At 41.0% G+C, this 11,674-nt stretch overlaps 2 protein-coding genes across 2 annotated transcripts in view; one reads left to right on the top strand and one right to left on the bottom strand.

Moving 5' to 3' along the window:
- The first annotated feature begins 645 nt into the window (after window positions 1-645).
- ucmaa (upper zone of growth plate and cartilage matrix associated a) lies at window positions 646-7,269 on the top strand. Its single transcript, XM_005743353.1, has 5 exons — window positions 646-772; window positions 1,400-1,459; window positions 1,551-1,643; window positions 3,976-4,074; window positions 6,750-7,269. Exons 1-5 carry the CDS (start codon window positions 715-717, stop codon window positions 6,836-6,838), a joined length of 399 nt encoding a protein of 132 aa, XP_005743410.1. The 5' UTR covers window positions 646-714; the 3' UTR covers window positions 6,839-7,269.
- A 459-nt stretch (window positions 7,270-7,728) lies between these two features.
- The window catches only part of mcm10 (minichromosome maintenance 10 replication initiation factor), an 11,506-nt gene continuing 7,560 nt past the window's right edge, over window positions 7,729-11,674 (bottom strand). Inside the window, exons 9-18 of the mRNA XM_005743352.1 lie at window positions 11,442-11,558; window positions 11,166-11,368; window positions 10,718-10,812; window positions 10,315-10,428; window positions 9,710-10,180; window positions 9,286-9,410; window positions 8,470-8,583; window positions 8,223-8,368; window positions 8,073-8,115; window positions 7,729-7,981 (exon numbers count right to left, since the gene is read on the bottom strand). Coding sequence (XP_005743409.1) covers window positions 7,898-7,981; window positions 8,073-8,115; window positions 8,223-8,368; window positions 8,470-8,583; window positions 9,286-9,410; window positions 9,710-10,180; window positions 10,315-10,428; window positions 10,718-10,812; window positions 11,166-11,368; window positions 11,442-11,558 — 1,512 coding nt within the window. The 3' untranslated portion in view covers window positions 7,729-7,897. The remainder of the gene's footprint in view (window positions 7,982-8,072; window positions 8,116-8,222; window positions 8,369-8,469; window positions 8,584-9,285; window positions 9,411-9,709; window positions 10,181-10,314; window positions 10,429-10,717; window positions 10,813-11,165; window positions 11,369-11,441; window positions 11,559-11,674) is intronic.

The following is an 11,674-nucleotide window of genomic DNA, read 5'->3' as shown; positions in this document are numbered from 1 at the left end:
TTAAGAAGCAGAAAGTTAGCGGCCATCCAGGTCTTTATGTCTTTAAGACATTCCTGCAGTTTAACTAATTGGTGTGTGTTATCTGGCTTCATGGACGGATTTACCCACAAAATGCAAGGACTGAATATGCATTATGTGCAGGGCAAAAAACTTTCAGGCACTTCAGAAACTTGCACTGTTGTCCATCGGGAAGGCTTGTGATTGGTTCCAGCAGGCTGACGTGTCTTAAATAATTGTCTTCAGTGAGGGGAAAGTTGCCTTCTGCAGCAGATCTGTAGTTTAATGTGCAAAAATGACAACAACACTGCCTGCCAACTACATTAAAAAACCTTTGAAAATGGTATGAGGAGTTTAGTTCAGTTTTAAATGCAAAGGATGGTCACATCAAAAAAGGATTATGATTTTCATTTTCATTTTGTATTAAAAGTATTTTTTAATCTTGATTTCTATTTAGCTGTTCTCTTCTTTTTAGTTCATCTCTCCTCTTTCCCTCCTTGCTTTCTCCGTCATCTCCTCCCCTGGGGAACTGAAATTCCAGCATCTTCCCTCCCTCTGTAAAGCTTCACCTCCTCCTTTCTCCTCCCACTCTCTTCCTCCCTCCACACCTCTCTCTCATCTTCCACCATTCCCTGCTTCATCCTTCTATCCTTACTCACTTGAACTCTGTTAGGTGTGCTGTGAAGTCCAGTGGAGCTTCTGCCTTTTACCTTCAAGATGTCCTGGGCTCGAGTTTTTGTCTTGTCTGTTCTCACCACCCTCTTTGTCATTACCTGTGAGTACCTTGTCTTGGTAGGTGGGGAAAAGAGTGGGGGGAGTGGAAGAGTAACTTTTGGATTCAACATTTTCAGGGTAGAAAAAACAAGAGTAGCTTTGAGGGTACAAAGCACTGATGCATTGTGTTGGGTTGACTGGGGAACAATTTTAAAATATTAAAAATATATTTTTTAAATGTATTTTTATTTCTATTTATTTTTTATTTTTTAATATTTTCTCAGTTGGGACAGGCAAGTATGTATGGTTAAATGCTTAGGTTTGGCACCCAAGGTAAAAAAAACTTTTCTTCCATTTGGCCCCTTTGTGATGGCTGAGGACACAGTAAGGCATGATTTTTATGAGACCAATCACTGAAAAATGTGGTGTGGCTTAGATGCTTATAATAAGAAACTGATCTAATCTGAAGCAAGCTACACTAAACTACAGCACAGAGGAAGACATGACAAATTTGTGAAATGGAATTTTGATTCAAAATCTACATAGTTTGTTTTTTTACACTCAGTGCTGCACAAAACTGCCTAATGGAAACATCTGTATTTTTTACATGTCAGATCCTTCGTTAGTTTTGTGCCCCCGGCTATCCACCAGTAAGCTTTAAGATAAAATATTTTCCCCTCACCTTTAGTTTTCAGCCTGGTGGAAGGTGCAGCAGTACGGGATGACTCAAAAGCATCAGATGCTAAAGGTATGACTTTTTATCCTTCAAGCTACTTCCAGTAAATTATTCTTTACATTTCTGCTCATGCAGCTGTGAACTTATGACCTCTGACCTTTAGGTGCTGCACAGCAGGTTTTTATGCCCGAGTCAGACGCCTCCAACTTTTTCAAACGCCGCAATCGGCGCTCAGTCCGATACTACGAGTTCCTAGGTATGCTGCACACCATATATTTTACACATCCACTTTAAAACAAAGGCTAGCCACCAAGAGGAAATTGTTTAGGGCTGTCTGCATGTTGTTTTGTAGTCATTTTGGAGGAAGAATGGCTATTTCTGAAAAGCTGAAGAATTGACTGCCTTTGCGCTGTTTGGCTGGTGTGGTCTGGGAGTGGGGAGTGTGTTGATTTATATTCAGTGCTACATGTGGTTTAGTTCTCCTTGGCCCTGCTTGAGTCGCTGATGTGGCCACACTCAATTATGGCACGTTCCATAGATATTCTTTGTGTGACTGTTGGCTTATTCGTTTGTGGTTGGGATTGGAGATGACACAGTTTGTTTTGGCTGCAAGCTGGGACACTTAAAGAGAGTGATACAAACTCAGGCAGGTGTTCCATGCAGAAGCATCTTTCAAATCTAGGTCTCTCACAGACACACACACAAACTGGAGGCTGCAGAAGGAGTCACAGGGTACTCTGGAGCAGGCTCATTCTCTAAGTTTCTTGGTACAGTAAGCTCATTCTTTCATTCTGAGAATTAGTACAATAAACATCATTCACACACCTTAAAACTAACTAAACAGAAACACATTCACTTGCACAAAAGCTCTGAAACCATCAGTCCAACCCAGAAGTTTTTCTTTGTTGATTTATATGTTTTATACTGGAAAAAACTATCAGAGAAGTATGCATGTCCCTGGGCAGACCTCCAGAGACAGGCTGTTTTTCATGACACTTTTTCCCACCCATCGTAGCAGTAACAGACAAACAACCTTTTCTTGGAAAAAAGGTTGATATTGTTACTTGCCAAGTTAGTCAATTTGAACCCTAGTCAGCTATGTGTGTGTGTGAAGGACTTTTCTTTGGAGAGAAAAGTAAAGGTGGATGCACAACAACCAATTACAGAGGAAAGATTTTATTGAAAGGAAGAAGTCTCTGTGCTCAAAATTACTTAAAAGGCAAAAATTGATTGTTTTATGTGTAATATTTCCAACAGATGTTGGATGACTGCTTAACCTACTATGACCAGAGCAGCTGTCTGTAGCATTCTACTATTCTTTTCCCTTTCCCCATTTTTGTTTTTCCATTTTTAAATCTGTTGGAGAATACAAGAGGACATTAGACTTTGTTGTCTTAGCGATATGTTTTTTATGTTTATTATGCTGGAATATCCAGCCATGACCCATCTTCATTTTTCTGGCTGAGGGAAGAAGCCTCTTATCCAAGATTTTACTGTACATGGCCCCATCCATTGGCACCTCAATGCAGTGTCATGTAGTCTTAGCAGAAAACCCCCAAAGCATAATAATCCACCTCCGTGCTTGACTTTAGGTCATACTCAGCATTTTCCCTCTCACAGATATGGCAGGTGGAGCTAATGCCAAAGAGCTCGATTTTGGTTTCATCTGACCACAGCACTTTTCCCAAAACTTTCTCTGAAAAATTTAGATGTTCACTGGCAAACTTAACAAAGGCCTTTATCTGTACCTTCTTGAGCTGGGCGCACTGCAAGATTTCAGTCCATTATGGTGTAGTGTGTTACCAATGGTGTTTTTTGTGACTGGTCCCAACTGCCTTCAGATCTTTTGGAAGCTCCCCCATATAGTTTTACGCTGATCCACAAACTTTCTAATGATCATCTTCACCCAATGTAGGATTTTGCATGGAGCTCCAGACCAAGAGTGACTGATGGCCATTTATATTTCATCCATCTCCAAATAATCGCACAAACAGTTGTCACCTTTTCATCAAGCTTTTTGCTAATGGTCTTGTAGCCCATTGCAGCGTTTTGCAGGTCCATGTCCCTTAACAGCTTTTTGGTCTTGCACATGTTGGTGGAGAAGGAATTGATTCTGTGGACAGGTGTAATTGATTGACTGATTGTGGTCTATTTGGCAAATGGGCAAGCAGCAGTCTATCGGTGTCTCTCCATTAAAATGGAACTACTAAAAAAGTCTCTTCATTTCTTCTGAAGTGAGAAAACTTCAAATACAAATTCAGCAAGGCATCAAATATAATTATTTCCCACACTGCAGCTACTGTTGACCTACAGGTACTATGTATGGATTAGAAGTCTTATCTAATCCATAAAGAGCCTACGCTGTACCTGTACCTGGGATAATGTTCACACAATATTTTAGATGTTTATCCCAATTAGAAGGTAAATAATGGAATAAAATGATTAATCAAAAATGAATAAAAAAGAAAGGTTACAGTAGAATCAGACCATGGAAGTAAAAACTACTAAAACAGTTTTGAACATGTGAAAAAATACAACCTTCTATTTTGACTATTTTGTGAGCAAATAACTCTTTCCATCACCAACAGCTGAGCAGAAGGTGAAAATGGCAGCCGATGAGCGCAGGAGGGAGTACAATGAGGAACAAAGGAACGAATATGAGAACTATGTTGAGGAGGACCGAGACGGTAAGACCTGAATTCACCTGGTTTCTTTAAAGCAGGTTCCTGTGCGCTCCGATTTAACACCATGAAACAAAAATTACGTTACGGCATCTGGCGATTCTATGACTCCTACTATTAGATATGTTCCCTCAAGTCTACATTTTGCTGAGATTGCACAACAATACATCAAATTAGGAAATACACAGCAGGGGAAAACATTTTCCTATTATCCTGTTTATAGCGCTAATGAAAACAGGAAAGGAATTTTCAATTAAATACCAAATGCTTACTTAAAGTCATTGTTTCTGTGTGCTGAAGGTGAAATTATCAAAACACCTCAAGTAAAAAAAAATGCAAGAACAAATAATCATGAATCATTGTCACTGATTTAACAGAAATAGTAATGGAAACATCAATCTGCTTTGAGACCCCTAATGAAGCACTATAACAGAAAAGATAGGCGATATTGCAACAGCCAACTTGAGCTCACTCTTACAGGAAACTGACAATTACTTGAATGTTAGTCACCATGAGAGGCCTCAGTCGAGACCACACTGAGGGACAAAGATTAAGTTTGGATCTTCTGGCACCCACGAGCCGTTGAACCACAGCACAGTGCCTGAGACTCCACACCAAATCAAAGTGTCTATTTGTGGTTGATCCCAAGCTGACAATCTTCCCTGTGGTCGTCTGTCACTTGTGATATAGCTGCATTCACAGTTTCTAAACTAAGAACTGCTAACCATAAAGATGGGACTGGGTTTTATTTGTGAGAGACGGTGTTTGCACGGTTTGGGTCAACAAGTTCTAAAGATAAACAAGGTCTCAACCGAATGCCAACACAGAATTCGTATTTTCATGTCTCGGTCCATTTTTATCACTTTATGCTGCATTTAAAATCAAGTTGGTGAACCATAAAGAATGGATGAAATATTGCGATACCAAACTTTGAATAATACCTGAATTACTCTGAGGTGAGCACATACATTGCTTTGCTATGGGGCCAACAAATTCTCTATACTGTGCAAAAGATGAGCTATAGTTAATTATGTTATTATTATCAAGTTAGTGTGATTTACTTTTCGCAGCAAGGGTTTCATAAAATTTCACTTTTTGATAGATTTATTGTTAGCTTCTGAAAGCAGTTGAGATTATAGTTAAGAAGAATCAATTGCCTAACTCAGGAATGCAACTTAGAGGTAGCATAAATGTTTTTTACCCCTCACCCATATTAAGCTGATAGCGTATTGTTGTAGTCGTCGTGGGTGGGCGGTGTCTACTCTCAAATTTGTTAATGCAATAACTTGAGAGCAAGCCATCATCGGAGTTTCAAATTGATACCATAGGTGCGCCTAGCATACTAAAAATCTCCGCTGAGTTTAAGAGGTCAGGTTTTCTGAAAATCTTGGGAATGTGGTAACTGGGAAAAAAAGCAATGTAGGAATTTTAAAATTCATACCATAGGCGCATCTACTAGGAGGCTAAGGCATAGCAGTCAACAGTATTTGTCCTCATTGTAAATAGGGTCTGTAAAAACTCAGCTTTGCTAACACTAGCCTAGCTAGCTAAGAATTTAAGGCACTGCTAATAATGAAAAGCATTATACTTTAGAGCCACATTTCAGGCTATGTATGGAATATTTCAGTTCTTTTTGTATATGCTAATAGACAGTGGATAGATTGAAACAACCTCCTCTTTATATGACCCACTACAGTCACCTCCACCTGATAGCATCTACTCATCGGTTTTGTTTGATGAACTGCTTCCCGCCAGTACAAAAATAAAATGAGGTGTAAGAGTGAGGATTAAAGTATAGCATTAAAATTGTATGTTGGAAAAAGTTTGCACAGTACTCTGATAAGTCTTGAGCCACCTCAGAAAATAGGAAACAGGTGTAACAAATTATTGAACGTGTAAAAGGAAATGCGCTTTATAGAAGGTAAAAACAGTTTGTCTAACAATTCTAACAGGCTTAAAAATCAATATTTAATGTGACCACCTTTATTCTTTAGTTTAGCATGAACTCTCTTTGCCAGCTTTCTTGTAAAGTCTTATAGTAGTCTTCGGAAATAGTTCTCCAGGCATCTTAAAAGATCTTCCAAAGCTCTGTGTTTTTTGGATGTTGGCTGCCTCTTGTTCCATTTGCTGTCAAGATTATCCCACACTGCTTCATTATCAAGGTCTGAGCTCTGGGAAGGCCAGTTCTGATTGATTGTGTTCCCCCATGTAAAATGCAGCCACAAACCATGACTCTGCCGCCATCGTCTTTTACAAATGACTGTTACATATCTCTCCTGACAACAATCCAATTTGGTTTCATTTATATAGCATGATATAGGAAGAACCCTCTGTCAGAGTTGGGACTCAGAGAGGAGATCCATGTTCCGCATCAGTTTGCAGTCTAAATTCTACAGACCTGTTGCATCTGATTTTCTTGCTCCAGTGGTTGTGTATTCCTTTCATCAGTCTTTTCCTTCCACAACACCCATGCCAGGCTACAATGTTCCCTATTGTTTTATGGTGTCAATCGCTAGTTCAAACTCGTTTTTTATTTTGTAAACTACAGTAGAGCAGGAATACAATGTGATTATGAATACTGTGCTGTCACAGTGGCTTTCAACATATTTTACATATAGTTTGTTATATGCTTGCTTATTGCATTGCCTTAATTATGATTTTCTTTCTTTTTCCATCTACAGAGGTTAATGAGAGGTCAAGAGAGACAAATGAGCAGTTGCGTGAGTTTCATTACGATGGTCTCTCTCCTCGCTACTACTGGTTCCACTAAGCATCCTCAATCACAGAGAGCTGGGCAACAGCAGCTCTCACTGCCACAACCTTTACCCCGTACTGAAGGTGACAGCCCGACTCTGAGTGCAAGTGGTTTCTGTATTTGTCCCACTTTAATCTACACCTTTTTCTCAACCTGATTTCTGTATACAACTTAAAGAGTGCAATATATGTCTTCATTGTTAAACTGTAAGGATCAACTTTTGTACTGTTGGGCAGAAATTTTGCATGCTTTTTTGGTTTTTTTTATATGTACATTGAAGCTATATAATGTCGTTTCAGCCTGATGTGCTGTATTAGCGGCAAGAAACCAACCTTTTATACACAAATGGTTTTGCCAGATAAGAGTTGTAGCTTAATTTTTCCAACAAACTGTCCTTCATATCCAAGTCACAATGACAAATAAAGATGAATTTCCAATGATGTGCTTTTCCTCACACTTCCACTGTCTGGTATTTTGAGTTTTACTTAAAGGGAGGTAGGCAGTTTGGAATAAAAGAGGAGGTGAGCTGCAGAAATCATCAGCCTGAAATGGATCCCACATTCCAGAGTGGAAATATTAGACACAAAGTGCTCAGTGAAGAGAAAGAAGGGGGGGGAAACAAGCAGCGACGGGATAGCGAGCAAAAATAAAAGCCTCACAATGATGTGGCATGGCACTCTGCACTTGCTAATCACACAGCTTCAACCCCAGAAAAGCTTATTTTATCTCTATACTGTGATTCCACCTCAGACCTTTAAAGCCATGTGGATTGGCTCAAAGAATTGAGTAAGTGCCACCTGGCTCCGCCTGGCACCAACATATGGAGCGTGTTAGAGGGTGTTTCTGTGCCAATATAGGTGAGCAGAAATTCTTCTCTTGTAGGGAAAAACAGTCTGTACATATAAAATCTTTAATCAGCTTTAATCAGCCAATTTGCAGCACATCTGGTATCACCACAGACACTCAAGAGCTACATAATGTCAAAATTTAAAAACAGACCTGATACTAATGAAAGCCTGGTAAAACCTTAAATTACAAACATAAAAGTCTATAGGTTGCTCCCTCAATAATAAATCACTTCATGCTGTTGAGGAATTTGGCATGCTCCTCTCCTCGAGGCAGGAGGAGCTCTCCACCAAGCTTAGGGCCAGTTTTCTCCTGCAACGAAACATCAAGTGTGTGATCAGTCTACTTTGTTTCAATCAAATGTTGCTTTAAACTTTTAAATTGGTAATCTGTGACAGCTTACCTTCAACATCCCATCTCGTTCCCATTTAAACAGACCGCAGTTGCTGAAAAGGCAAAATGACTAATGAGTTGGCGAGTCCCACAGTCCCACTACAGTGTACACATCATTTCAGTGTTTCTGCCAGGCCTTGTCAGAAAGCCACTGTCTTACCTGCAGTGTTTGTGTGGCAGTCTGTCCAGAGCAATGGCTCTCTGTCCACAAGGACATTTAAAGAAGCGTTTCATTGCCTCGTGCCACCGCAGATCATGGTTCTCCTCTACACAACGATCCGCCGGCTTGAAGTAGGTGTAACTACACTGGAACCAGCAGAAGAATAACAACGGTTTACTTCAGTGACTTCTGATAGACAACCACACCACACCTGGGTCAGCGGTGAATTCAACTTCTGGCTCAGTACCTTTTTACAGGTGACAGCCCGACACTTCATCTCTCTGATGTTCCTCATCTTCTCCTCCATCTGCTCCTTCTTCACCAGAACATTGAAGTAGCGCTCTTGTAGCTGGTACTCCGCCTGAAAGAGAAAGAGAGCTATTCGTTAAGAAATATACAATGGGGTGAAAAAAGGTTATTGGATACCATGCTGAATTTGTAAGCTTGCTCATTTCCAAAGAAATTAACCTTCTAATTTTTAACTGGCCGCACGCTCATGGGGGGGGGGTTCCTCTATATGTATTACTGTAGGGTCTACCTTACAATATAAAGTGTCTTGAGGTGATTGTTGCTGTGATTTGGCACTGTATAGACAAAAGTGAATCGAATTATATTTGTTTAATTTTAATGAAGAGAGACACTATCAACCAACCATATCGTATACATATTTATACCTTAGTCATTAAGAGAAATATGAATTTAATCCCCAAGCAAAACATGACTCATGTCAGTAAGACATTTGTCGTACTTGGTCACCAGGTTTGCACACATCTCAGGAGGGATTTTAGCCCACTCCTCTTTACAGAAACTCTCAAAGCTTCAGCTCCCTCCACAGGTTTTCTACAGGACTGCAGTCTGGAGACTGGCTGAGGCCACTCCATGACCTTATAACTATAACTAACATGTTTTTTCTGGCATTTTGGTTCTGATTCTTCCCATTAAAATGAAACTACCATAAAAATTAGAGGAAGTTCAATTCTTTGTAAGCCAGCAAACTTATAAATTTGCACTAAATTTGGTTTTTCATATCCATCTATGCATCATCAAATGTCACTGGTCATACTGCTTGAAGTATAATCCCGTGGCGAGATTTGGCTTTCAGGATCTTCTGAAACTCCTCTGACTGGACATAGTCGAGTTGTTCTCGCTTCTTTTTCTGCACCGGCTCCTCCTCCTCATTAGCTGAGGCTTCAGACAAAGAAAAGAACCATAAAACAGGCAACGGTAAGTTTACTTCAGCATAAAAAGATAAAGACCTGTGTTCCCAAGAATCTGTGGCAGCACAACAAACAACAAAAACAACAAAAAGATAACATTATGCAGTCAAGGTACAGAGGCAACAATATCCTGCCATCCTGTGAGGTACCGTACTGCTAAAATAACAAATAATTGTTATCTTTAATTTAAAACTTTACAAGAAAGTTAAAAAAAAAAGAGGATAGCTATCTAGATGTATGAATTACACTGGAAAAAACTGAAATGCGTACCACTGGGTGAGGTTCGATTCCGCTCTACTCGGGCATTGATCTCACTGCTGTCACTCCTCTTCCTCTTCACAGCGTTGGGGTCTTCCTTCACCAGCCCCGTGTCTTTAGCCCTTAGCTTCTTCAGAGCAGCCAGCTTGGCAGCTGATAGGTTGAGGGTGCTGGGAGAAGGAGTTGGAGGGGGGCTGGTATCAAAGAAGAGGATATCATCTCCCTTGGAGAAGCCTCGGCCCAGGGTCGGAGTGTGGGGCGCCGCCGGGCTTTGGGAGGCCGTGGGGACTTCAGAAGCAGCTTTTGGTGACATTAAACAATCTTGGCCTGTCGCACCCCCCGAGTTCTGCAGCGACCTTCTCTGAACTTCTTCCACCCTTTTCCGCCGGCTCTCCAGGAGCTCCCGCTGCTTCCGTTTCTGGTGCTTCAGCAGGTCTGAGGCTGAGATGGACTGAAGAGGAGCTCCCGATGTTTCTTTGGAAACTGAGGATGCCAAATAAGATTTTTTTGTTGGTATGTGTGTGAGACAGATGACTGAGTTCACAACACTGTAATCAAACGCGTCTTTAATATAACCTAGCTTGCCAAAAAGTGCAAAAGATTTGCAGGTTGTGTACCTGACTGGCTGCCCTGCGTGAGATGCTTCTTCAGCTGCAAAGCTCCAGGTGTTGGCACCGACATCAGGCTCTTAAATTCATCTGAGCAACCTGCAACTTCACCAGACTGCATGGCTACAAACACACACAAGCAAAAACAGTTGAAATAGGGAACTCCCTTCTGCCTTTGTTCATCGATCTCTCCTAAAATTACCGACAGGATTGAAAACTACATCAGTATTTTAATCAAAGGAGAAAACAATTTTTAGATCTGAAAGTCGGGGTAAGGAAAAAAGGGTTTGAAGCAAAAAATACTCCTGTGCAATTCTATATATCTGTCACCTACGACATCAGGCTTGTAAACATCAACTTCCATGAGGAATGATTCAAATCTGTGAGTGTGAGAGAATCTAGCAGTCCTTACCGAGCCTCTTGGCTTGACTGATGAGCTGAGCCGAGCCTCTCACAAACAGCTTGTCCAGAGTTTTCTGGGTGGGTTTGTTTGGTTTGGACGCGGTCCTGCAACACACAGGCTTGTTACTGAAAATGCAGCAGCTTGGATGCTTTCAGTCCCACACTGTGTTCCTGGTTTTGTAAGGGTGGCAGTTAACTTGCGCAAACTGACTTCAGCACACACTATTGATTTGAAAATCCAGTTAAAGCCAGAATCTGTGTTGGACAGGGTTATGACCAAAGCCTGCATGACTAACTGCTGCAGAGGATACTAACAGAAACAGCTGAGTCAAGTTTTTATTGATTTTACTGCATTGTTCTTCATTTGTTATATTGTAGATGTAAAGGGAAAGTAGAAAGAGCTTCCTCTTACAGTCTGACTGACCTGAACTTTAGTAATAGGAAAAAAACACACTCACAGTGAGGCGGCACAGGCAGCAGAGGACACGCCGCCGTAGTAGAAACCGTCCTGACAAATCCGCTCTCTCAGGCCACCTGCCTTCCCCTTCCCCATGACTTTACTGGGCGCTCTTCCGGAAAACGACGACTGCAGCTCGGCCCTTTTTGAGCTCATCTTCTTATACTGGGCCTTGACATGATACTGGCAGTATGGGCACTCATACTGTGGAGGAGATGGAAGTTTAAGGCAACAGGATAATCATTTAGGTACAGAAAACACGATAGAACAGACTAACCATGTTAACTATCTGCGAGCATGGCTCTCCGTTCCTCTTCACACCCTTGCAGATACCGTAGTCCTGAGCTTCACCCATCAGCAGCACCTTCTGTGGGTGATCCACCGTCAGGCTCACCTGCACACATTCCACACAAGGTCAAAATCAAATCAAATCACTTTTATTGTCACATCACATGTGCAGGTACATTGGTACAGCACATGTGAGTGAAATTCTTGTGTGCGAGCTTCACA

The sequence above is a fragment of the Pundamilia nyererei genome, unplaced genomic scaffold (assembly GCF_000239375.1).
Source record: "Pundamilia nyererei isolate P.nyererei 1_Seehausen unplaced genomic scaffold, PunNye1.0 scaffold00130, whole genome shotgun sequence".
NCBI classification, from domain to species: domain Eukaryota; kingdom Metazoa; phylum Chordata; class Actinopteri; order Cichliformes; family Cichlidae; genus Pundamilia; species Pundamilia nyererei.
Note: the sequence above shows the minus strand (reverse complement) of the source record. Positions and strands in the feature narration are given on the sequence as shown.

Bases quoted from the DNA above. Each gene is read 5' to 3' on its own strand.
- ucmaa (XM_005743353.1), top strand. From the start codon at position 715: ATGTCCTGGGCTCGAGTTTTTGTCTTGTCTGTTCTCACCACCCTCTTT. The intron at 1,644-3,975 runs GTATGCTGCACA...CATCACCAACAG, and splicing joins CCGATACTACGAGTTCCTAG to CTGAGCAGAAGGTGAAAATG. The intron at 4,075-6,749 runs GTAAGACCTGAA...TTCCATCTACAG, and splicing joins TGTTGAGGAGGACCGAGACG to AGGTTAATGAGAGGTCAAGA.